The following is a 26,232-nucleotide window of genomic DNA, read 5'->3' on the forward strand; positions in this document are numbered from 1 at the left end:
ATAGGCTAAAACGCGTATTGGGAAAAGTATTCGTTTCTAAACGAAAACGCATTATTGCAAAATGGTTTCCGAATTGGAGACTTCTGAAAACGGATCGTTCTGAAACACTCCAGCATTTAACAGGCGGGGGAAACGAAGAGCCTTTAAAAGCGATGACGTTAGAGTGTAGGAATTTTTAAGGACACAACGGTAACCGGTGATGGATCGGATTTGGATGAAGCAGCGTTTACACGAACGCGGTTCCACACCGACACGGTTTCACGACTTCGAAACCGTGTCAAAATTAATGCGGTTTGGAAGTGTTTAGACGCACCGTTTTGGTTGTTTTGAGAGTGTTCATGCCAATCTTGTTTCCAGGCAATCATCACTGACGAAGACATTGCACAGTTCGCGCTAAAATAGTAACCGTTTTATAACCGATGCGGTTTCGCCGTTTACCAGGCAAATGAACCCTTACAGTTCTCAAAACGCAGCGTTTTGAAATCGACGCGGTTTCGGTAACAGCCTCGATCGGTGTCGTGTAAACAGAAGGCGTGACCACTTCCGAAGACAATGCGGTTACGATCATTTTTATACACGAACCGCTTTCGTTCAAACGCTACTAAGCCGTTTAATCAATATTAAACATTAAGCAATTCGACGAGTCATTTTCTTGACAGGCCACAAGACAGAATGAACGAAGAGTGACTTCATTTCAGTACGATAAATCAATCAATGGGGCTAGTAAAGACATGTAAGTACTGCCGGTGAATCCATTTAAAGATAAGCACAAACTTAAAAACTTAATTATGGGCAATCGAATAACATTAAACAGGAATGTCCCTTAAAGCGTTCAAAATATTTATGCATAGACGTCATTTAAAAACGTTTTCTTTTTCAAAGGTTCTTGCCAGTCTAATCTATTCAGATAAGAGGACCTCCCGTGGGGTGGGGGTGGGGGGTACCTTATTCCCAGTAAATAAACTGGCTTGTGTTCCCTTGTTCCCAAAATTACTTCCAAACTTATTCTCAGCTTTTTGATCCCTAAAATGGTTTATGTTTCCTTGTTCCCAGGGAAACAAAGACAAAATAACTTAGTTCAAATTAGCCATGTTCTCTTATTCCCAGACCTCCTGGGAGACCTTCAGATCAGTTAGAATTTCTTATAATATTCGAAACTATGTTCATTCTAATTAATTCAGGGGCTGCGATGAGAGAAATATAAAATAAAAAGTGCTTTGTTACTCCAAGCTCCCCAACCCAGCCCCCTCTCCATAGGTGCACGCTCAGCACACTTCGGTCACGCACAAGTTAGATTTCATGCATGGGCGCACACCGTGACGTTTTGCATACCAATTTCGTCACTGGCTTAAGGTTTTTCTTTGCTGAAACCAAACAAGAAAGGAAAGTATTTGTATGGAAAATCTTGAAGGAGGACAAGAGAATTTGCAAACATCAGGAAGGCATTCGATCTGTGAGCCAATATTATTTAATACTTAAACCTAACAGTAAGATCGGTCTTACGATATTGAATTCGAGAAAAGTGATCTGAAACGCACGGCTCGATCTATCGAAAATTTGATTGGAAAGGAATACAGGATCACGATATATTGAAATGCTTAGAGGTCTGATCTCCGCGAAAAATAAGATTTCCGTTGAGTTTGATGTCTTAAACATTTTTTAACTTAACAATTTCATTGCATTACGTGCGGCTCCGTTCGATGCTAATTTGTGTTCTTGGGTATTTTTATGGTATTGCAACACTTCCACTCTATTTGAAACTACACTTTTTAACATAAATGAAATCGATCTATTGAAATGTGGGCAACTCAAAAGACACGGCTTTTCTGACACGTTAAAAATGTGGTAGTAATAAATATATAAAAGCGAAAGTAAGAGAAACTCCTAAAAGCAACCCAAGCAATCGATCCACTATTTTTATGCAAACGATATCCAATTGTACTATCGCAAAAGATTTTGCAGTTTAAAATTTGGTTTGCTTTTATCGTGAAGTATTCCTTAATGCATCTGATATTGTAGTAAAAACGGTTGACGGTCATTGAGACTAACTGGAAAATAAGACACCGCAGTAAGTGGCAAAAAACTTGTTCCATTGGTTTTACTTAGTCAACGTGACCTTTCATGGGGTGCAAACAATAACAAAGCTGAAATGCTTCGCTTCATAACTCGACAAAGTTCATATTTCCATGACTTGCTTCGGTTAATTCAGTATTTCAGGAAATTAATGAAATGAGTATTTGTCATTGCAAAATATCTTGCGGAGTTATGCGTGACCTGTTGCGTGACAAAAAGGCGCGTTGAATCCTTTGCACTTTCGATCATTAGGGTCATTGACTCGCGAGTTGACAGCTTTTGACACCGATTTGAAAACTAGAACTTCTGAAATATTCACGATTTGATAATAATAAAAGCAATAATAATAATAATAATAATAATAATAATAATAATAACAACAACAACAACAACAGGAAGAGAATGGCTTCTAGCTGGCTAATTTGCATGTCTATTAGTTACGACTGAGATTCGAAGCACCATAATAACGAGGAGAATTTAGTTATATTTATGTCACCCCTAAGCTGTTTTAAATTGTTTTTCCAACCAATTGACTCTTAAACAAGGCCCATATAAACCTGTCTTAAACCTTGCATAATTAACCATATTTTAAGCCTTTAAAATAGGTAGCAGGGTTGTATATAAGAGCCGGCAGCCGGCGAAGTTCGCCGGCTTCTCTGTCAGGTTTCGCCGGCTACTTTCATTGTTTGAAGAGTCAAGACATGTACAGGAAGTGGTGTTTATGAGGTCCAAACTACTTGGGCTCAATACAAATAAAAATTTGCAGTGCCTATCTTTTCTGAAAACACATAAAAGACTCCTGACTCAAGGGCAGTTTAAAAACGTTATGCTTGAGACTCTCGTTTTGAAAAAATCTTGCTGCGGTGGCGGGAAAGTAGGAACAATATGATTTGTTGTCCGCCATATTGGATTTCGCTATCTTTAAACAGCCCCCGATCTTACAGAAAGGAAAAATCACTCAAGGACGTTTTAGTCCGTGAAAAACTTCCTTTAATCACGCCGCAATCAAAAAAACTTGTAAACAAAGAAGCACTTTCAAAAGGTTTGTTCTCAAACCAGAAGGAAATTTACATATGATGTTCTGCTAGCAACACGCTCAGCCTGCGTTCACGCATCTCTTACCACAACTCAACTGAGGAACAAAACTAGCCCCTGATCATTCACTAACCGCTCCTTCGTTTTCACTTCGAACCTTCAGTTGATCATTTATAGCGAACGTAGAAGCTGAGGACTCGTAGACTTTATTTAAACACTTGAACGTAACGCTCCTCGGAGTTAAATCCTACTTGCCCGCGTAAGTGCTCGTCCTCTCGAGGGCATCTCTACGCTTCAACATGACAACGGATCTTTATCCAACGTCACTCTTGATCAACTCTCACTACTTTACGGAACTCCTAAACTCTTCGGAAAAAACTACATCACTCTTAAACCGCTCGAGTGATTTTCAATTTTCGAAATTACTACAACCAAGTTCCGCAAGCATATTTTCTCGCTAATTACACAATGGAACGAATGTGTGTCATCTTCACACCTAAACAGCATCAAAACATCCTTTACGCCATTGGCCAATTAGTATCCTCCAATCAGCTCTTTATTTAACAACCAATCAGAAGCCTTTGCTGGTCTAGTCCTTCAAGTATGTGCCATGTTTACAAGTTGTCAAGTGGCAATATTTGCCATGCTCGTTATCTCCAGCAAAACCACCAAAAAGATACAAAAAATATCACTCAACTTCTTGTTTATAGGGTTGTATTATTGAAATGTCGCTTTGTCTTTCTTTAAGTAACATGGTTTTCATAGTGTAATTGCAGCTTGATTCATCCCTCTAATGTGTGAGTTTCATGGCCCAAAATGCCAGGAAATGCATTTTCCGGCATTCAGTTTTCAAAAATTTTCCAGGGGAGCATGCCCCCGGACCCCCTAGAAACGATGGGCAAAAGCCCATCGTATGGGTCCTCCGGACCCACAACTGTCTACTTTGCAAAAAGCCCCAGCTACTTAAAACCTTAAAGAAAACCCTGGGTAGTATGGCGAACAATAGAAGGAAGTTTGCACTTGCGAACCGGAAGTGAAATTTCCCCTTGGGGACTCTTTGGCGTCATTAGCATTTTTCTTTCCATGATCAGCCACGAAATCACCATTGAAAATTTGCGCATTTTGTTATAATTTAGCTATCTCTACAGAATGTGAGCTAAATACCCACAGCTAAATATAACATAATTATCATACATTTTCAGAAGAATGTATTGGATCGTGATAGCTAAAATATCAGATTATCAAAATCAATTTGATGCCAACTCATCAGTCATGTGCAGACAACGTGACCAACTATTTTTTATGGTTGACCTCATTTCAGAAATCTTCTGCCATATTTGATAGTTGTCAGAAAATAGGCAGAAATTTGTGCAATTTGTGACAAATATCTCATACCTTTTACTTAATGAAAGTTTGCTGGTACATATATCCAAATTTTTAGAGTACTTATTTAATAAAATATTGACATCTTTTCAACATACTATATGATTACCCTTCCTCCACCTCATTTTTGAATTTTCTATCCATGGGAGGAAGTTATTATGTCCTTGTTATAAGAGTCTTGTATTATGATTTACTAATGTTCACATGTAACCTGAAAACACCATTTCTCTCGCGGCATACAAATCCATTTTTCAGACAAAAATACAACAATATACAGCAAATTCATTGAAGTTCCCAACAAGTGTCCTTTGAGGTTTGAAGTGTAATCTGTCTACTTTTTGGCCTGTTATCATATGGACTCTTTTTCCAGTTTCTGATGCTCTAATTTAGTAATTTGTTCTTTAAGAGTAGATCCATGCTAGGTCATGTTAATGAGGAGATCTAACCAGTTTTACATAATAACCAAATCAATGCATGTGCTCTGATTGGTCAATTGGCTATGTTTTGTTGTGCCAGTAAACTCATTGAAAAATCACGCGTCTTCTGAATTATAGGCATGATAAACTACTTGGGATGTTGGAAGAACACTCGAAGAATTCGTAAATCACGAGCCGCATACGAATTCTTCTCGTGTTCTACCAACATCCTGCGTGGTTTATCAGCTTAAATAAGCTTTTCAGGTTCTTTTAGACCTCCCTGTTGGTCCTTTCTTTTTTTCTCTCTTCCTTAATCACTGTAGTTGTTGTATCTTAATATGGCAAAATAAATAAATAAATAAATAAGCTATTTCAGAGAGTGCTTTCAAGAATCAGTATTGTCATGTAATTACAGATAAATTGATCGAGTAGGCCCTCCTGTCCTTCCTTTGGTGAGGCCAGAGCAGTCTCAAGAATGAAAGGAAATTTCACCCAGTTTGTTTTATCAAAGGCATAAAATTTCTTCTTCTTCTCAGGAGCCAGCACGAATGTGATCTATCTGAGAATGACGAGTGATAATGTGGTGACACTTAGCTGGCTGTTGGCACAAGACTTGCCTCAGCGACAAGCCTATATTTTCACAGAACGTCCATCAACATTCAATCACAAAGCAGCTTTTATTAATGACAAGAAATATGTTATACATGATTACTCACCCGACATGGCAAGAGACAGTAGACATTTGAAGGCCATGAGAGCTTGTCCAGTTGCTGGCAGTAATTTTCCCATCTTGGTAACCAGAGATATAAATCCCCTTATTAGAGAGGTAAGTTATCTTGTACGTTGGCAGCTGTGAAAAAAAGAGTGCAAGTCTTGATAAAAAAAAAAACAACCAAAGCACCTGGGATTTGGAAACTGCTGAATCAGCATATTGGAATTAAGTGTTGTGAGGGAAGGAGCAAGAGATATTTACAATGTTCAAGACATTAAGTATTTATTAAATTCCGGAAATATAATTTAAAGGTAGATCGGCATCATTGTCAGAATAATTTTTTTAATCTCTATAAAATTGTTTGGACAGGCTTCGTCATGGGCCACAAGGTACATTTGAAAGTGGTGGTGGTGGGGGGGTGGGGGTAGGTTTTGGTATGAACCATGTAAGTATGAGGGAAGGGGGAGAGGTTTTGGAGAAAACAACACTGTAGGAAAAAAATGGGGGGCAGTGCCCCACCCTCCCCCCCCCCAGCCCCTTCCTATCCACAGCCCCTGTATATGGTTGTAACCTTCAAATGGAACAATCCAGAATCAATTACAGTACACTACACTTATTCCTATTAACTTTGTACTTAGAGCGGTTTTCAATTGAGTGTCGAAAGTAATTCGATAATTACTTTGGTTTATGATTACTTCACTCAGTGATTGGTTCAAAGTTCTCGCACCATTTTTTCAACCAATCAGAAGTGAAACTAAAACCAATCGTAGCTCACACATGAACATTTTCCCGTGTTTTGTGTCAGCTACGTGTAATTACTTCGAGTTTTGATTGGTTTGCGAGATTGTCTCAGTCCTTTTTGATTGGCCAAAGCAATTACTTTGGTTTTGGTTTTACGACACTCAATTGAAACTCGCTCTAAAGGGGGGGGGCCGAGGGGGCCGTGGCCCCCCCTTTCAGTTCGTCGGAGATTTATTTTTTTGTCAAAATATACAATAATTTTATAATTTTGTAAGCCGTCTGTTGGAGCTTTTCATTTTTTTAGCTAAAGCATGATTTTTCGCTAATAGTAAGACCAAAGTTGTGCGAAAAAGCTTTCAACGTTACCGGCGTTAATATTATCCTTTTGAAATGACGAAGAAGACTGGATGAGAATTCCTTGTCTACAGTCAACCTATTTTACAGAGACTGTAACAACGTAAAATCTTAATGTCTATATATATAATTATATATATTTTGGTTAGGTACAAATAGAATATCATTGTGACACGTACGTGCTTATGTGCTGTTCCATCAAATCATGAACCCTGTGTTCATTGCTGCCTTTTACACTGCCAAGCACCTTTTTGGATTAAGGGGAGGACTTAGCCGTCCGTTAAACCAGGGTTCGACATTGGATGTTATTGAGGCATACAGGCATATTAACGTGGTGAAAGATCAGCTAGCAGATAAACACAAGGATACAAAAACAGTGTTTGCGCATTCAGTGCATGAAAAGATTCAGAAAATGGCTAAGAAAGCAGACGTAAAGATCACCATCCTGCGCACTTGTCGTATACAGACACTTCATTCGTTTCTTCCAAGGGTGTTGTGATTTTGGAGCGAAGAGTCATAAACCATGCATCATTATAACCACAACTTATAATTTTATTCAATATGGAATCCTGATATTTTACTTTCCAGATTGCACCAGATTGCATGTAAGAGTACCCAAAATTTCAAAATTTTCTGGGGGGGCATGCCCCCAGATCCCCCTAGAAAGTAGCGCCGAAGGCGCTACTGAGGCGCGCTGATTACTATTCTTGTTCGGCCCTCACTTTCAAAAAATGCTGGATCCGCCCCTGCAAATGCCACCAAAAGAAATGGGCCTTTTTCACCTAGCGACCATTTTGAGTCCTGAGGAACTCAAAACTTTAGGTTTTTGCTTTGAGGCCCCTGAACTAGCTTCCAAAAACATCAGCTAGAGGCTTTGGGGTGCGAACTCTATTGTCTTTGACCTCCGGGTGACAACGGTCCAATCTTGTAGTTTTTACCGTAAAACATTATCTTACAGAGATAAGAAAATAATTCGAAAGGACTAACACACGTTAGTAAAACACAGAGCGGAATGTTTTTGTACTCACGTTGACGGTTGGTCGCTTCAGCATCCATTCAGTTTTTCTCAAGTTCAGCTGTAAGCCTGTTTATGGGTTTTTACATTCTACGTACTACGACACTTGTCATTGACAAAGGCTGTTTCCCAAAGGAAACTTTTAAAACAAGGCTCTTCTAATTTAAAACCATGTTAACAAAAATTTAGAAACACCCAAAATATCAAAGAAAGATGGCGACACTGTGACCACGTGCAGCCGGCTGCCAGCCATTGGAAATGGCGGGAAAATTCGGCGCATACGCCAATGTGTACGCCACTGAACTGGAAATTTCGGACAAGTGGATTTTCCGTTTGGACCACGCTTTCTTTTGAATTCGTTGCTTTTAAAGGCTTTAACAGAGAAATTTGATGACCCCTAAATGAATTTTGTGACTTGCTTTGGAAAATATCCCTTTTAGAAAAATCTCTCTGAACAAAGCCGTTTTACATTCACAGACAGAGTGGGCTTTTCTTGGGTGTGCAACATGTAAAAAGGTCATGTTAATAATGCTGGATTTGTTTGTTCTTCCAGCACTGGTCAAAATGGCTTCCATTCTTTCCTAAACCTGACATAAGGGTTTTCGATCAAGAAGATATCGGCGAAAAACTGCTCATTGTTAACTTCCCGTTTGAAAGTTTTCCAGCCAAAAAGCACGCTGTCCATCCCGACATTCACTACAGGCTCAGCTCCAAGACACAAATTCCTGAAATGGGCGCACCCTGCCCGCGGTACATGTCACGTGATAACTACACGCTTCCTTGTATGATAAAAGCAGCCCAAGGAAAGGCGAAACGAGGAACATTTCTTGTGAGAAATGAAGAGGAAGCTAGAAAAGCATTTGACGAACTTAATAAACATTTCTGTGACGCAGAACCGGTAATCACGGAGGTTATAGAGAACATTTCAAAGTGTTTGATTGTCCAATTGTATTTGTTCCAAGATGGGCGCATTCATTGGTTAGGAGTAAAATGTAAAACAAATATGCCATTTGCAAAGCAGCCTGAAGGGCACGTGCCAACGCCCGACGTAAACTGGGACGAGCAGACTGAGCTAAAAGAATTGTTGCGTGACGTTGTTGCCCCCGTCACGCAATACCTTCACCAGAATGGCTATTTTGGGTTCACGGGCGTGGAAATCTTAGTCAACGGCAAAGGATCCTACGTGATTGATGTAAATCTAAAAATTTCATCTTCTACCAATTTACTTTTGATTGCACCTCACATGGCAGCGCTAGGCTTTCCCATTTCTTTCGTGACAGACATTCTCAGCACTGACATCAAGCATTTGCTGGGAGCCATAGATCATATGAATCACGAGGACAAAGGAAGAGTTATTCTTCTAGCTGATGGAGAGCTGTCAGTTGAATTTCAACACAAGGCATGCGTCGTGTTGTTTGCAAGGAATTCTGAGGACGGTCTCAAACTTCGACAGGAACTTGCAAAAAGCTGCAAGTAGTGAAAAACTCACGAATGTTTACATCTATTCCATCCTCACTATACAAGAACTAGGGTATCATAAACAGCACGAGGGAAGAGCACCAACCAACCTCGTTTCTAGGACCTCTTCCTTTGCTTCTGGGCCGGGAACGAGGTTGAGCATCAACCATTGTTTTAAGTATTTAGTGAGTTCCTTGAGGGAGACAAGGTTTCTGACACAGTGTGCCTTTTAACACACTAAATTTTTGTCATAAGATAATAGTTCTCAAGTTTTGTGTATATTTAGGTAACGATAGAGAAAAGAAGCGAATCGGCGAATAAGATCGAGCTAAAACGATCTGAATTTGCCGGGAGTTCACTTCAAAAATTCTTTTTAATTTTTCAATGCCTTCGTGTCGCGTTTTCTCGTGTGTTTTCTGGCTAATCGACTGGCGGAGACGTTGTTGTATTGAACCAACTGTAATTCAAAAATCGCCTTATTTGTTTTCTCTTTTGCATTTGATTGGTTGAGACGATGGTGCGACATTATCATAGCAAATCAGTGGCTTGTAGCTAGGTGCGTTTAACTAAACTTTGGCTAATGACAGAAAACGATGACAATGAAATGAGCCAATCATAACGTATCGCAAAGTCGTTGCTTAGCGCGGGAAAACGTGTGCGAAGCAGTTAAGTGAGTTGCTGAGAATGTGGCACGAGATTTCCCGCAGCAACATACGCGACAGAATTTGACGCGAAATTTTCGATAATTATTCAGTTGAAAAGCGCTTTTTGCGATACAAATTTAATTGAGAAAAATATACTTCAAATTAGTGTACAGTTTTTAACAATTATTGAAAGGAAAATTCTTCATCTGGTAATTTTATTTGATACACGAGAGTTCTCGTTAACCAAGATTAACGAGCTTTCGAAAATTGTTATCTTTGATAACATTTGAAGGTGAAATCCTACTCAGAATTTGTTCACATTGACGGTGAAGTGTATTGCTTTCTTGCTTCTCTTTTTCGAAGTTACATTGCCATGGAAAAAAAATTGAAGTGATAATATTTTAATATAAAATGTAGTTTTATAATAAGGAAAATGGAACTTATGTCGTAATTTCACAAATTTCTCTTTTCCAAGAGAGATGTCAAAGCACTAATTATTAAAATGAGAAGATGTAATTTCACATTCAGGGTATATTATTGTTCATTTGCGTGCTGGAGACGCAAAAGCTATTATTATGAGTAATGACAGAGACAGAATTAGTTTTGAAAAGTAAATTCTCCAAGACATAGCAAACAGCTTCAACATCCATATTAGATTTTGTTGAACAGCGATGTTCAACCTTTTGCCCTCCCCCCCCCCCTCCCCCCTGTAGATGATGTATTAAACCCGGTTCCCTACACCAGCACTAAACATCGTCCAGCATCGTTCAACAAAATCGAACGGATGTGGAAGCAAATGTTGAAACCGTTTGCTTGCCCGGGCCTTAAACCTCTTCCAGGTGATCTGGTGACGTCGGAGGACTGGGGAGAACCAATTTTTTTAACGCCGTATCCCACAACCGCGCGCGGCCTTATTTTCGAATTCAACATGGCAGAGGGGAGGTTCGATCTCGTCGGGTCTACTCGAATGTTCATTCAGTAACAGGGAATGTGGTAGACACGGAATGATCTGTTGAGTTTTGGCGATAGAAATACTGCAGGGAGTTTGGAAACAACACATAAGGCCGGGCGCGGTTGTGGCATACGGCGTTAAGATTTTTCTTCCCAGTCCTCCAAATTGCGTCACCCGATCACCTGGTTTCAACTCGTATACCTTGGCTTGTACCTGACGTCATGGCAGCCATGTTGGTGTACTGAAGAATAGTGAAAAAGTCTTTTGGCTCTATTAATACGCAAAACGCGAGCGACATTTTGCTTTTGTCATCTACACCAACACGGCCGTCTAATCACGTGAGTGCAAGGCAAGAATATGACTGTGAACAATGTCGTGGGTTCCACATGGATTATGCTTTTCATATACCTCCTTACCATAAAAGGATAAAATGATAGACCACGCATAATTGATGTAGCTGGAGTGATTTTGTGTCTCTAGTTGTGAACGAAATTTTAATGTTTTACTCGCAGGTTAATGCACTCCACACATTCGCTCCCTATGGGGTTTCCTACTGTCGAGTAAAATCGTCTGGCATTAGACAGAGGAAAATCTATTGGTGTCACTCTCAAGGCAAAGGGATTATGGTCATACGTGCCATACGTGCCGACTATTCTTATTGCGCATACGTTCTGCGCATCTGAGATACTTGGATTTCCTATGGGTCGTGCTTACTAATACAGGGATATTTTTGCGCGGTTTAAAACTAAGCGAAGAAAGCAGAACTTAGCAAGTGCTCTTGGTATCCAAAAATAAAATTGGTGGTAACCAAGCACTTCAGTGATATATCATAATTAAGCTTCAATTTGGAAAGAACCCCATACATTGCTTTGTATTTTAAAGCTTTTTACAAATATTGTTGAAAAATGCGTGGTTACCCCCAAGTTTTGGATTTTAATAACACTTCTTGAGATCTGCTTTTCCCGCATATTCATAAACCGCGCAAAAATACCTTTGAAGGCACTGTCTTTAAAGATCTGAATCAACAATCGGACATCTTACCCCGAATTTATCAGGGAGAGATATCACAACAAGGTACATTTTACAGGTAATGCTAGGTCCTTTCTGAAAACTCCTTGGAACCAAGAACAACGTTGGCTGAAAAAAGCTTTCCTGTTTTAGTTTTAGTGTCTCCAGGTCTTTGGTTATGGAACCGCCATCTTCGAAACAGCAGGGAGTTTAGTAGAGAACAGCAAAGCAGTTCTTTCATATGACCGTTCGACATCCTTTTGCTGCGAGTGTCTTTACCTCATCAACTTTTGCAACTACCGACGAACAAACTTTTTATGAGGAATCGAGTTTAAGGAAAAAATAAAAAAATTGTATTTTACCATTCTCATCACGCGTTCCCCACAAAAGTTTGGATAATTAATGAGTGGTCAAAGATACTAAACGCACGTGCAAAGCGTGCAGCACAAAGTTGTAACACGATTGTTTTCTCATTAGTCCGTTGTTATTTTAAGAGGGAGCATTAAGCCTGGTTTTCACTGGCATATAATGAACCTGCGTGAAAATGGCCTGGCACGTTCTGCACGTGCGTTTTGCACTTGGTGTATTTCTTTACCGTTTTCTTCCTAAGAAATAGGGAGTTCAAAGAAACTACGACGGCTACGGCAACGACAACGCCAAAGAGCAGTAATATTATTGGTTAAAGGAATCAAAATGAACGTGCTGCACGTGCGGCACGCATTTTATAACATTTCTCTCCCGTACTCGTCAAAACCACTACTGTAACCGTACCCTCCCCTCCTCCCGTTTTTTCCTTCGGGGGAAGGGTACGACTACACGTGGGCTACGTGAAATGACCAAATTTTAAGGTTTTTACGAGAACGAGGACAAACTACAGTGAATCTTTTAAGTCTCACTCTCCACTTCAAATCCGTCCGTACCAATCCAGTTATAGGACACTTCGCCCACATTGTATATAATATAAACAACGTGGAATAATCATGAAATGCTTAGCATAGCTCAAACGTTTTCGGCGCCGCTCCGCTCATATAATCTGCATCCTTCCGACTGGTTTATGGAAGTCGTTAATTTTTCCGGCGAAAACTAACATCCGGTAAAACGGCAGGAAATGAAACGGTTTTTCAACAGCCAATCAAATATGGCCTTTTTTGGATTGCTCCGAGTCTCTCTTTCCCGACCGCTGGTCAAGGGAACGATGACTCTGGGAACGGGATTGTAAACTCCCATGCCCTTCGTCGCAATTTTATTCTAGGACAGCTTGTTATACAACTTACATCTAGAGCAGTCCTATTTTCAAGACGTTCTCATAGCCATCGTTGTTGTCACCTTTGTGCTTCAAAGCCATGCCGATCCCGAGCCACAATAAGCGCCGGACAAAAGTAGTCGAGACACTGAACTGGGAAGACCACAATTAGGAAAAAAATTACCTCGACGTTACATTTTCCACTTGAACTCCCGCCTCTCCCCACTTCAATGTTAGTAACAGAAAAAGGAAGTGTTGGCGATAAGAAAACAGCGTCGTTAGGGGGGTGGGGAGAGGGGGGTTAGATGAAAAGATTTTGGGGGAGAAATGTGTCCAAGATTCCTTAAAAGTGGAAAGTGTCTCAACCCTTTTGGCACTTATTGCAGTTTAAACCTATTACTGCCTTCGACCAAAGTCCAAGACAGCTAACATAGGCCATATTCGAAAATACCATGATACTCTTTTTGTCCCTCAAAATTTTACATAAGCATTGTTTTTGTTTTCTCTTGGGACAATTATAGAAACTGAAAACAATGCTTATGCAAAATTTGGAGTGACGAACAAAGAGTATTATGTTATTTTCGAAAATGGTTTATTTGAACAGATATAACACTTTAGATGGCGCCCGTCCCCTCACAATCTTGTTTTCGCGAAATTTTCTTAGCAGTTAAGTTAAGGCAAGATAAGGAAGGGGAAGGGAAGTGCGATGTGTCAATTTTGTCGAATGCAGTGGCTTCAAACAATTCAGCTTATGAGAACAGTTGTTTTACCGCCTCAAAACCTTTCGGACTCTTCTAAGGCCTCTATGAAACGGCCACGCGCAGTTCTAAAAATCCGTTTCACCGTATTTTTGTCTTAAAGAGATGAAAAAAAATAAAAGTTTCATGACATTTCTGGCCGTTTTAAAAAAAGAAACTTTGCGGTCTTTTCTGAGGAGCTATCGTGCCCGACGGGACTTTCGAGAAACGCATTGTCTTGCACTGGGTACTGGAGAGCGGGTTGGTTGAAGAAAAACTCAAAATTCTCCACACTGCACTAGGTTATGCCTCGTTCACTATTAGGAAGTTCTCGTTCATTCTTCAACCAGGGTGTGCTTATTTGCCGGTAAATCACTGGTTATTTAAACTATGGTAATTGGTGCGACTTTAACCTAGACACGACTGGAAAACACGCCAATGGAGTCTTACAGAAGATAGAGAATTGAAACTTGGAGGGGGTCTTAAAAGGATGCAAATTCAATAAAGCTTACGGCAACTGAACTTTGAACAAGAGAAATTGTGGTTGATTCATATACAACGTTTATTCAAAATGCTCTTAAAAACTTTCTTACAATTTAATACAACGTGAAAGTAATTAAAATAGCTCCAGCAGTTCCCATATAGTTGTGCGATAAATAATCTAAATCGGAGAACTTACATTTTGCTTCAAAGATGTTTCGATTCGTGCATTCCGTGTTTTCCTCCTCAAATGACCAGCCCATTTTTCCCTATTTTCGTGATTTTAGTCCCACTGCAATAAAAAAAGTCATAAATAGTCTGTTGGGGGAGGGAGGGAGGCACACTAAGGCCCATTACTCTGTGTTGTACATGATTAATCTGTTCGCTACATAATCACAACCTTTCTTTGGATAATAAAAGATCTTTCAATAATTTAAAATATTTTTGAATTCTTTTAAACGTTTCTCTGGATTGTATGTAATCTGATAATATTGTATTGGTCATCGCTCTATAATGAAATTTCTAACATTCATCCGAAATACAGCTGGCGTCCATCCGGGAATGTGTGGCGCATTTGAAGCTGCCATTGGCTATTAATTTCTTGCAAGCTGATCCTGCTCTTGTGCGAGCGCCACAACGCCTGCGCGGTGTAAGTTTACTTGGTGTCGAAGTGGCTTCTGGGATGGAAAGGTCCAGTTGTCGTTTGGTTTTTTGAAGGAGACCACTTGGTGTTGTTTTGACGTCTGAGTCGTCTAAAAGGCCTGAGCAAGAAAACAAAACTAGGTTATTTTAATGATTTACCACTGAAAGCCTCACTGAAATAATGTCGAGTAATCCATGCCCATGGGAGGTGAGACGAAGTCGAGAAAATTATTCCACAATATTCAGAGCGCCTGAAGAAAACCATTTTCTGTGGACTTACATAGGTTCTTTTTTTCTTCACTTCTGTTTCTTAAGAACTAGTGCTAATTTAAAGAAAGACCATCACCTCACACAGTGCGATTTGAGCAACACAAATCAGCCTTTAAACTGTTGTCATGCACAGGTGAAACTATTTTTGCTTCTATCCGCTGAACTTTTAGTGATAACACTGAACTTTAAGAGCTATGGCCAATTCAACGTGAGTAATTCTTTGTCACGCTCCAAGTGCAGTCACCCCAGTGAGATAATATAACACAAAAAGGTGATTTGAACTTTTTTTTGCTGCCAAGATTACAACATTTTCGGGCGCAAATTCCGCGCGAATTGCTCGGAGGTGAATAGCAAAGCGGATATGCGGAATTTGAGTAGCCAATCAGCGCGCGCGTTCAACCCTATCCCCTGTTTTAGTATGTACTAACAAATACAGCAACAGCCAACAATCAAGAGCCTCATTGCATTAAATACTTAAAATACAAGATATTGCTAATGATTCAACTGTTCAGAAATGAATTACCGCCTTAAGACATTTGAGAATATACCTGTTAAATTTGAGTCGTTTTCAGTTTTACACGGCAGCGAATTGTCACGTGTCCAGCCGGTGATGTATTCAATAGAAGGCTGGGCATGCAAACTAAGGCCTGATGGAAGTGGGTCCAGATTATTGCCATTGCCTTGAAAAGACTTGCTTATCAGATAAAAATAAAGCCAGTTTCCTGTGGAAAGGCAAAAGAGAAGTTGACTTCTGTTTTGACTCGTATAATTGTTAAGTAATGAGAAAAATTCTGATTTCAAAGTTTGAAAGAAAAAAGTGAACAAAGAGTTTGAAAGTGAAGTGAAAAGAGATAAAAAATAAGGAACTTGTGCAAGGCGCTGGAATTCAGCTACACGCGGGAAAGACTGAAAATATCAGTAGCTCGTGGCACTGGAACACGTGTTTCTATGAAAAGCGAGGGAAAACGAGAACAGCGCCAAGTCTTTCTGGACAGAAAGTAATGGTTTCTTGAAAAGAGTTCGAGGTAAACAATAAAACTTAACCTGTGTTCGTTCTCCTACTCACCAAATAAAGCTAATGTTAAAAGACATGACAGCGAGCCAAACGACAAGCTGGATTGAAACTTTATTTCACTCCAAGCGTTTACAGGTACCAGGACTAGAAGAGCCAGCCTCGTAAAGAGAGGAGCATTCAGGAACAATATACAAAGGGTCGCTAAAAGGAAATATCCGGCATGCAGTAGACACGTGGTGACGATCAATAATTTCTCCCCAGTCCCTCCGATGTGCTGAGACAACCAACCAAGCCTGTCATCAATTTTTGCCTGCATCTCATTGGTTACCTGTGAAGTAAAACTAGTTCTCAAGTTTGATTTTAATGATTCGGGGGCAAGGGAACTTTACCATTCAATAATATTAACACGAAATCTTAGAGCTAAGTAATTACCTGAAGTAAATAGGCAATAGTTTCGTTGATGATTTTCAAATTCTCCATGGTCTCGTTATAATGCTGCGTCGTCTCACTGTGGTATGACACCATCTGCAGAGTACTGTGGTCTAACGAAGAAGAAAGAAAAGACGGCATCTCCGTTTCCAAATATTACGACAATGCACCTTTCGGCACTTGAGTATTAGCAGTATGAAAGATTGTTAAAGGGGCACTGTCATGCATGCTAAATTTACTGTTTTTAGCACAAGCCTAGGTAAAAATCTAAATTAGTTCTTTAGCTCACACGTTCAACATTCCTGACAACCCACTGAGAAGATATGAAATGTATTTATGGCACAAAGAGCTATTCCTATTTAATTTTTGGTGACTTGTTGAAGATATCGTCTGCAAACTCCAGTTTTTTCAAGTTTCAATCCATTTCCATCCTCTCCATCCTTGGCCGCAAACAACAAAGAATAGCTTCAGTGCACTACAATGGTTATTGGTAACAAAACTACAGTATTATTTGTTGGTCTTTATTGATGCAAAGACGTCGTTTAGTGTTTTAAAGTTTGACTAAAATACCGGGAGGATGGGGGGGGGAATCCCATATGAAACAGACGGGGATGCTCGTCGTCTCGCTTACGGGTAAATTTTGGATTTTGGTCTCGCTTAGGGTGTTCCGGGCAAAACCCCAATATTTTAAGCCGCCAAGGTCTCGTTTAGGGGTCAAAATTTGCTTGAGCCACCTCTAGATTGGTCTCCTTTAGGGTTAAATTCAAATTTCCGACTAGCATCCCCGTCTGTTCCATATGGGAGTTCCCCCCCCCCTCCCGGGCTAAAATAGCATGACACTGCCCCTTCCTTACCAATACAGTTTTCCGTAGCTCAGTGGTATCGTATTCAAACAAGAAATCAGAAGTCGACGACGGCAACTGGAAGTTAGCGTCCTTGGTTTTCACTTATTCTGACACTACCCCCTTTAAGCCCCGGCTACACGTTGTATTGTTAGAAGAACACATCTCAACATTGCTGAAAGAACGCTTCTAACAATGTTTGATACGCATATAACATTGCTGGAAACACGTCCCTTTAGTCTCGCAACCTTATGATGGCGTATTTTTTGGAGACTGGGCCTTAACTCTAATTGGTCTTTGCAATGCAACATTGTTGAAAGGGTGGATACACGCTTCAAAATTTGTTGTATGTTGGACAAAATGTTTCATCGAAATCAAAACATTCTTCAACAAAAAATGTTGAACAAACGTCATCAAACATGCATGCTACACGTTTTAACATTGTTGATCCAACAAATGTTTTATAACAATGTTTGAACGTGTAGTGTACACTGCTTGGCATCTTTTTACTATAGATGGTTTGCAACCAATCTCTAGAAACACAGATAACAATGCTGCAATGTACAATTGCTTGTGGACGAGCAAAACGATCTGAGAGATCTTTTGTTTTCGTCCACCAAAATGGCGGTGATGACGTAACATGAAAACCACTTATTAGAGACGATTCGTTTAACAATCTGGGCCCGGTCGTTCAAAAGCCGGTTAACGCTAATCCCAGATTACAAATTAACCAAGGAGTTTATTTCTCTACTCCCAAATGTTGTTCAACGCTGATATTCGGCAAAACTTTACATTAGCAGAAGTAAATCTTGAAAAACAAAAATACGCAAAAGAAACTCTCACCAAAAAGTTGAAAACATGAAACAAAAGTACGCTAATCTTGGATTAAGTTAATCGGCTTTCGGACAACCGGGCCCTGGGAGAGACCACAGTCCTTCCATACGAAATGTTCACTTCCGGTGTTCGTGGCTCAAAATATAACTGTCTAAGCTCCCTAATGTTCAAACGCCATAGTCGTACTCCTCACCAATTTTATCCCATACTTCTTCAGCTTTGTTGCGAATCTTGTTCAAGTCTTCTAAAATCCTGTAGTGACTCATCTTCCGATCCACACTTTGTTTGTGAATTTCAGTGGTCGCGTTTTCTGTAAATTAAAAACGCATATGCTCATTTCAAGGTTAATTAAGTCTATCAATAGGGAGTTTAAGCAGGCGACGTTTTTGAGTCGCGGACGGCAACCGGAAAAAGAAATTTCGCATGCCAGGACAGTATGGTCTCCCAGACTTTTAACCCGATCATCTCTAATGGAGAAAAGATACTTGGCAATATAAAGGTGGAAGTGACAAGACAAGTTAGAAGGGAAAACAGCTCAATTCCGGTTGCCTTCCGCGGCTCAAAAACGTCGCGTGCCTGAACTCCCTAATGGAGAAGAAGGGATAGTGCAGTGGTGAAAGAAACTCGCCTCCCACCAATGTGGCGGCACATGTGGATTGACATGTTGGGTCTCTACTCTGCTCCGAGAGGTTCCCCCCGGGGGGGGGGGGGGGCTCCCATATAAAAAGGACGGGGGGGCTCGTCGGATATTTTGAAAAGAACCCCTAAGAGGGGGGCGTGGGCGTGGCATGATTTTTTTTTTCCCCTAAGAGGTATCAAATTATGGGTTTTAACCAGACAATATTAAAAATAGTAAATTATCAAATGTTTCCTGTCATGAATTTTCGGCTCAATACCCTAAACGGTACCGCTAAGAGTCCCGCTGTGTACCTTTTGAGGCTGAACACCCTATAAGAGGTACCAAAACCGCTTTTTTAACCCCCAAAAAGGTTCGACGAGCACACCCGTCCTTTTTATATGCCCACCCCCCTCGATTTACGCCTGTCAAAATGGATTAGCCTCGATATCTCAATTCGTTCCTAGATAAAAAGGAATCACCCATATCGAGGCTTTATGCAAAAAAGATCCTTATTTCATTCCCAACATTCTTGCGGTCGGGTTTTCAGTTGACGTTCGTTCTTGAAAATGGACCATTGCTTTTAAACTAAGTAATCTTACCTAGCTTTTCCTTAATAGTTCTAGCCATCTCATTCAGCTGCTTTCGCCCCTTGTCTATCAACACCTTCTCCTGGCTCAAAGCTCTGACGTTCCCTTTGAGAGAAAACGAGATGGACCGCTGAACACCTTCATAGTTGGAATGCAGTTGCTTTTGTTGATTGATAAGACGCTCCTGTCCAGCGGTCACTCGAATGACAGTGGTTTCAGCTGCTTCCGTCAGCCTTCGTTGACCATCCTGTAGGAGAGAAAAAGATAAAACTGAAACAGGAGTGGTGGATCTCTTAGCCCGAAATGCAAGAGTCGACGAAGTTGTACATCATGTTCAAAATTCAACCATATTCGCCCTTGTCATACGGCGGCCATATTGTCCCGGGAGACCAAAAAAGCTTTGTTTTACCACGCTAAGCCTCACCCCCATGATTTCCACTGCGAGGCTTGGCGTGGTAAAACAAAGCTTTTTTGGTCTCCCGGGACAATATGGCCGCCGTGCGACAAGGGCGAATTGGAGTTCGCCTCAGTCTCTCTATTATAAATAGGCACGAAAACAAGTCTTCAAGTGGTGCAAATTTGAAAATTCACATTCAAGGAATCGTCTTCTTTTTCCTCTCTCCTATCTTCAGACTGGGGGTAAATATTTTCCGATTCCCAGGACGAAACCCTTTAATAGGCCATTTCCGAAGTTCATGTCTACCTCCTCTTCAAAACGAGTCTACGTACGAAGTTTTTCTTATGCAAATTATTTTTCATTCACATGTAAAGTAGAACTAATTACCATTACAAAAACTTCGCACTTAGACTCCCTTTGAAGAGGAGGCAGGCATGAGCTCGGAAATGGCCTTTTGCTTTTCCTGATGAAAGTGTCAGAGGCAGAGATGCCAACCTATGGAGATCTAAAATCTGGAGATTTTTTCCATCCGGTCTCCCCACCCCTCCCCCCTCGATCAACCAACCCACTCCCCCTCCCCTCCTCTCTCCCCTAAACGCACCCACCCATCCCCCAGCAGCTCCATCAGAATACAAGAATATTCTGCCACCATTGTGAATTTGCGGGAAAACAGGGTACTTATGTCAAGAATTTTTATTGGTGAATCGGAGATCCAATCAAACAATCGGTTATATGGCTATGATAGCTAAAGGAAGTCATTTTGTTTAGTTCTATTAACGTGTGTTTGAAACTCAGAGATGAAGAAATGCATTAAGAAACAATGAAACGAGTTTGAAACAATCAATCTTTTTTAAACTTGGGGATGCAATTTGAGTCTAGAATGGAGAAACGTCTGTGAAAGGTTCAGAGTCGTTTTTATCCGGGAGATTTAATGACCCGTACGGGAGACCGGGAGATTCGTTCCGTATCCGGGAGACTCCCGGATAATCCGGGAGAGTTGGCATGTATGCAGAGGTGAGGACTTCCCAAAAAACCCGTTCATTTGTGAAGCGGCCTCCATTGACGAGTAAATTCGTCTGGGGTCCGGCAGAGTAAAATCTATAGTCTCATTCTCAGGAAGGTAAGGGTTAAGCACATTATTTCGTTTGTGCCAGGAAAGCGGAAGAAACGCTAATCTTAGAAGAATCATATACAACTGTTATGGAATTCAAGTTCCCCAACTCGCTCCTCCCCCACAAACTTACCTGTAAATGGTTCATTAAGTGCATCTGATTTTCCGCTTGACTGGCCAGTTGATTGACAGTGTATTCCGTCTTGTGTCTGAATTGCTGTTGACGCGTTGCGTAGCAAATGGACCGCGCCCTGTTGCTTATGATGTGATAACTGTTCCATGTCATGGCATCCATATCAGCCGTGCAATCACGCAGTTCCTAAAGAAGAGAACAAAACAGTTTGAATGGATTAACAGACCAACGGGTGGCTGGTTCAATAACAATTACACTCTTCGCGATTATACTAAAAAAGACGGACATGTTAACCCCGGTGAATGGAATGAAGAGCTTTATTTTTCGATGTTGATTCGGGAATACTCGGACAAAATCCGAGTGTCCCTGAAAGGAAGAAGCCATGACCTAACGATTATTAGTTCCCATAGTCCACCACTGAACCCCAAGAGACTAGCTAAGACAGTAAAACAGGTTCAAATGACGATTGTGAAAGACCGTTCACACACGATGAAAAATAGGACGGCATTCTAAAATCGTGGTATAGTACCCAAGCACAAGTAGGAATCCTATGATTAATGGCGCGGGTGATACATACACCTTCGATCAGCATGGTATGGCGATCGAGGAGAGCCGCGACAGGTTTTAAGAAGAGTGGTGATTTTCGGTTTTAGCCGGAATTCCCTGGAAAGTTGTCGTCACACACCAACAGAGATTTGATGGCCTGGATGGGGGACGAAATCTCACTTTGAAAGCACCTACTCCCGGAGGGCCGATTGACTGCTGAATGATAGGTTGAGAAATTAGACCTTCCCAGTTACAGTTCCCACTTCCGAGGAAAAAAAAACCAAACCCACGAAATTACCACTGACTGACACTTACCATATCATCAGTGCATTCATAAGTTCTCCTTCCTTCGGATTGTGATTGACAGTTCAATAGAGCCACGCCCAACTTGGCAAGTTCCTCTTCATTGATATCACTGCAAGATTTCTTTATCCGGTTAATGACCTGTTAATAGAAAAATTATAATAAACGAGGCCACTTCATAAAGGAAATGAGAATACAAAGAGAAGAACAATCTTGCAAAATCAACAGTCTTGCGAAATTCAATAAAAAATACAATTTTTAGCCATCACCGAATATCTGACGAATCACACGGTTCCTATTGCCACTTTCGCCTGGCTCATTTCACTTACAATCTGATGACAAGAATCCAGTGGGGTCAGATCACCCATGTATTTTTTGGCGTCCGCAAGAAATTTCTCCTCGGCTATCGTCATCTCAAAGGGAACAGGGCTGTTCTCCAGATGTTTCCCCTGTTCAGTACCAGTCTCCTCTGACGAGCTTGAAAACGGCCACCACGAATGCGGAGGTGCGAGGAAGAACCAAAAAAGCGTGGAAGCAACTAAAGTTTGCTGTAAATGCATCTTTATGCTGAAGACATTCGAAAGAAAATAGGAATAAACGTACTTGAGTTGACCAACAAAACAGTAAATTGTGCAGATATTATTTGGCTTGGTAAACGATTAGCCAACGCCACCATCGATTGTATAATTTTGCTTTCTATTGGAAAAGACTTGTCGTTTTCCGGTTTTGAAGATTTACATATGATACAACAGGTTTCGCTGACCATCACTAGTTTAATCGGTAAGCGATAAAACCGCCATAAATGGCCTAGAATATTGCCGATGCAAAATAACTGAAATTACCGTATCACACTTCCATTCTATTTTTCAACCTTTTGAACATTTTGCACTCATCTCAAAACTGTTTTAAGACATCATCTGTAGCTATCCAACACACCATCTTGCAACTTCACAGAGCAAAACTGACGTATAATATCTTACCTAAAACTTGTAGAGATCTGTTTTCTCCAAGAGTATAAATGTTCTGTGAAACATTATCTCGCGCAAACATTTTTATTCCTTCGCGCATAATTTGCACGTGACAATTTCAACGTGTCACCTAATTAATAATTATCTGCATTGTGACTTGATTTGTTTGAATTTTCGCGAGATGTATTCACCGGTACCTATAAAATGTCAGGTAATTAGGTTTTACCGAAAGATTGTATTGTTTTGTATCTCTCCGCTTTTTCAAAACACTATTCCGCGAAGGCACATTACTTTGACGTGAAAAGAGACTTGCCATCGAAAAAAGAAACCTCTGAATCAAGATTGAGTCATGGTGAGGTAACGGAAATTTGAACTAGGCTTTGCGCTTGCGTACTACAGACTGAATACACACATGTCTGCAAAAGTCTAGATGGATTGTCTCGTTTCAACGGTGCACCTTCTCCATAATCGACAAAAATCGTTGCAGATACTAGATATTTTTCTCGAGCATAGTTTTCGTGTCTTTTTCCTCTTTAGAAATAGGTGGCAGATGGATTCTTCCAGAGAACAATCTTCTTGCAAGTTTCCAGAAAAGTGAACTGCTCTTCTGCGCACTCTCAGATTCTGCAAACGACGGTTGCCGACGAAAACCCAGAGGTTGTTTTTCTCAATGCCGCCCGAAAAAATTTGTAAACTCTAGGGAGAAAAATGGTATCATTGTCTATTCTATTTATTGACAGAGTTAAGATTAGCCAGATTTGATAACGTTTGGCAACGAAGATAACCGAATGGTTGTCGCAAATCAAAAGACGCACGCTTGAGGGAACTGCACACTTGAAGAGCATTTTGCGCAGCGGGGTCTTAATTCACTACATAAAAACAAATGAGTCAGGCAAAGAATGTCAACTGCGATCCTCAGAAAGAAGGCAAGTGCACAGAAAGCACTATAAACAGGTATTAACTCGGTGCTTTCTCTCAAATAGACAGTACATGCGCTGTGATTGGTCAATGCAACGATACACCCCGGTTCAACTAAAAGAGTGCTTTCCCGCGCGATTTGATCACCAAAAGATATGATTGATATGACAGATACCATCCTTCCTTCATTTTTCCTCGGCGAGCGTAAGTGACGCCGTAACTTAAGAGGTATTTAGGAGATTGAATCCCACGTAACTTTAAAGGAACAAACTGCTATTCATATTTAAAATAGACTGTTTTAATTTACCTCCAAATTTTGTAATAACATCTTTAGGGCAATAATATAAGCGAAGATCCTGATATCATTAAAGTCCAACCGTATACTGGAACAATACAGTAAGTTCTATATGTACAAATATAAATATATTAAAACTCTTTCATTTATAAAACAATTCCGAACATGTAATATGTATCCTCATACACGGGAATATGTGCCAAACTGCAACAAATCAGAGCGAGTGTTTATCAATGGCGTCTTTGACGCAACAGTCTTCCCACAAATAACACCAGCGTTTGGGCTGGTCGTCACAACTAACGCAGACAATTCAACCAGCCAATCATAAAGCAAAACATGCAGCTACGCCAAGGGTGGGAAAACGCACGCGAGCGGGTCACAAGTTGTTTTCCTTTTCCTCTGATTGGTTGCGAATGAACCATGTGATCTTAAGGCTTAAGTGTAGTAACACAAAGCTAAAGCAACCAGGGGCAGGTACGAAAGTCGGACTGGAAAAACTCGGATCGCTCGAGCGAAAAACGGTTTTGTAAGCCAAAACTATTCAACGCTTGCGCCGAGTTCACCAAGGTTGCCTTAAAGATTAGGGTTAGGGTGATTTCTCGAGGCCTTATCTTTTTTTTTTTACGTCGATCCGAGGTGAGCGATCCGAGTTGATGCGGTCCGACTTTTGTACCTGCCTCTTGAGAAGTTCAACTCTTCACCAACAGATCAACTACACCTCCACATCCCTGAGGAGCACGACTTTGATATTTCATTGGTTTATAAGTTGAATAGCAAAAGTAGTTTCCTACGCGCGTTTGGTATTTTTGTTCAACAACCTCTCGCTCTACCAATAGGGAGCTTACGAAACGAGGACGACGACGGCTACGAGGACTTCATTTAAAAATACAAGTTAGCGTTATTCATATCACTACAAAGCTATTTCATGCCGTTTCGCGTTAAAAATGTGTAATAACTGTCGAGGAATTAAACTGGTATGAGTGGGTTGGAAGCGTAGAGAGAGAACTGAAAATTAATCGTCATGTGCTAACGTCATCCACAAGAACCTTGAATTTGGTCATTTCACGTCGTCATTTAGGAGATGACGGCAAAGAAATGTACCAAAATGTAAAACGCACGTGCAGAGCGTGCAGAGCCATTGTTTTTGCTCAATAAACGTATTGTTTTGTAGCGTCGTAGTTGCCGTAGGCGTCGTCGTTTCGTAAGCTCCCTAATAGCCCATTTCCGAGTTGCTGTATGCCTCAGTCGCAAAGCGAGTTCTGGTGCACAACCATTCAAATGGAAATGAGTTGCGTATTCTTATGCAAATCAAACTCAATTCATTACAATAGTTGAGCACAAAGACTCACTTCGAAACCGAGACAAACAGCAACTCGGAAATGGCCCATTGAACCAATCAAAGGCGTAATTAAAACCAGTCGCTCACATTCGTTTTTTCCGAGCTAGGCGCCTTCTTCGGATATGCCACTCAATAGACTTCTGTCATAATGGCGGCCAAATAGAATATTCTTTTGTTTTAATGCTAATAAGGCTAATGAGGGCAGTAAGTCTAATTAACATAAAGACAAAAGAACGTAGAAGTGGTCGCCATTTATGAAAGTGGTCTATATGATTGGTACATTTAATTTTCTGCATGTGTTATAATAAGCTCTCATTCCATAGACCCTTATCACGCGGTGGCCAATTTTGGCCAGAGACAATAGATTTCGTCGGCCGAGCCTCGAGTTAATGTGTTTGGAAACGAGTTTCTAGTCGTCCCTCAGGACTCTCAACATAGCCGCCGTGTGAAAAGAGTCAATTGAAGCACGCTCCATTATAGAAAAACCGTAAATAACAATGACCACAACCAGGTTTTCTGAGCCCGCGAGACTGAGCACCCCCAGCAAACCATTGTTTTAACGAAAACCGCTGGTCAGTAACCTGGTTCTGGTCATTGCTGTCCAGGGTCTTCCCCATACACCTTTCATATTCCAAAATGACCGCCATTTAAATATTCTTTTGTTTGTATTCAAATAAGCCCTTGATGCCTCGTTCTTAAGCTTAAAATTCAAAAGAATATTTTATCCGCATAA

The 26,232-nt window shown here is 40.6% G+C and overlaps 2 protein-coding genes across 2 annotated transcripts; one reads left to right on the forward strand and one right to left on the reverse strand.

Moving 5' to 3' along the window:
- Positions 1-1,281: 1,281 nt before the first annotated feature.
- On the forward strand, positions 1,282-10,354 carry LOC138056812 (uncharacterized). Its single transcript, XM_068902710.1, has 3 exons — positions 1,282-1,453; positions 5,444-5,733; positions 8,283-10,354. Exons 2-3 carry the CDS (start codon positions 5,473-5,475, stop codon positions 9,204-9,206), a joined length of 1,185 nt encoding a protein of 394 aa, XP_068758811.1. The 5' UTR covers positions 1,282-1,453; positions 5,444-5,472; the 3' UTR covers positions 9,207-10,354.
- A 3,961-nt stretch (positions 10,355-14,315) lies between these two features.
- LOC138057807 (protein brambleberry-like) lies at positions 14,316-23,039 on the reverse strand. The gene is made up of 10 exons (XM_068903725.1): positions 22,960-23,039; positions 22,309-22,546; positions 21,992-22,120; positions 21,131-21,316; positions 19,502-19,736; positions 18,477-18,593; positions 16,611-16,720; positions 16,230-16,506; positions 15,712-15,885; positions 14,316-15,012 (listed from the first exon to the last, which is right to left on the reverse strand). The coding sequence occupies exons 2-10, from the start codon at positions 22,537-22,539 to the stop codon at positions 14,774-14,776; spliced, it is 1,698 nt and encodes a 565-aa protein (XP_068759826.1). The 5' UTR covers positions 22,540-22,546; positions 22,960-23,039; the 3' UTR covers positions 14,316-14,773.
- Positions 23,040-26,232: the final 3,193 nt, after the last annotated feature.

The sequence above is a fragment of the Montipora capricornis genome, chromosome 7 (genome assembly GCF_036669925.1).
Source record: "Montipora capricornis isolate CH-2021 chromosome 7, ASM3666992v2, whole genome shotgun sequence".
Classification (NCBI taxonomy): domain Eukaryota; kingdom Metazoa; phylum Cnidaria; class Anthozoa; order Scleractinia; family Acroporidae; genus Montipora; species Montipora capricornis.

What these genes read in the sequence shown, in the direction of transcription:
- LOC138056812 (XM_068902710.1), top strand. Translation starts at nt 5,473, where the DNA reads ATGACGAGTGATAATGTGGTGACACTTAGCTGGCTGTTGGCACAAGAC. An exon ending in TAAATCCCCTTATTAGAGAG is followed by an intron (nt 5,734 to 8,282) that starts GTAAGTTATCTT and finishes TTGTTCTTCCAG; the next exon opens with CACTGGTCAAAATGGCTTCC.
- LOC138057807 (XM_068903725.1), bottom strand. Translation starts at nt 22,539, where the DNA reads ATGCATTTACAGCAAACTTTAGTTGCTTCCACGCTTTTTTGGTTCTTC. An exon ending in TGGATTCTTGTCATCAGATT is followed by an intron (nt 22,121 to 22,308) that starts GTAAGTGAAATG and finishes TTCTATTAACAG; the next exon opens with GTCATTAACCGGATAAAGAA. An exon ending in ATGAATGCACTGATGATATG is followed by an intron (nt 21,317 to 21,991) that starts GTAAGTGTCAGT and finishes TCTCTTCTTTAG; the next exon opens with GAACTGCGTGATTGCACGGC.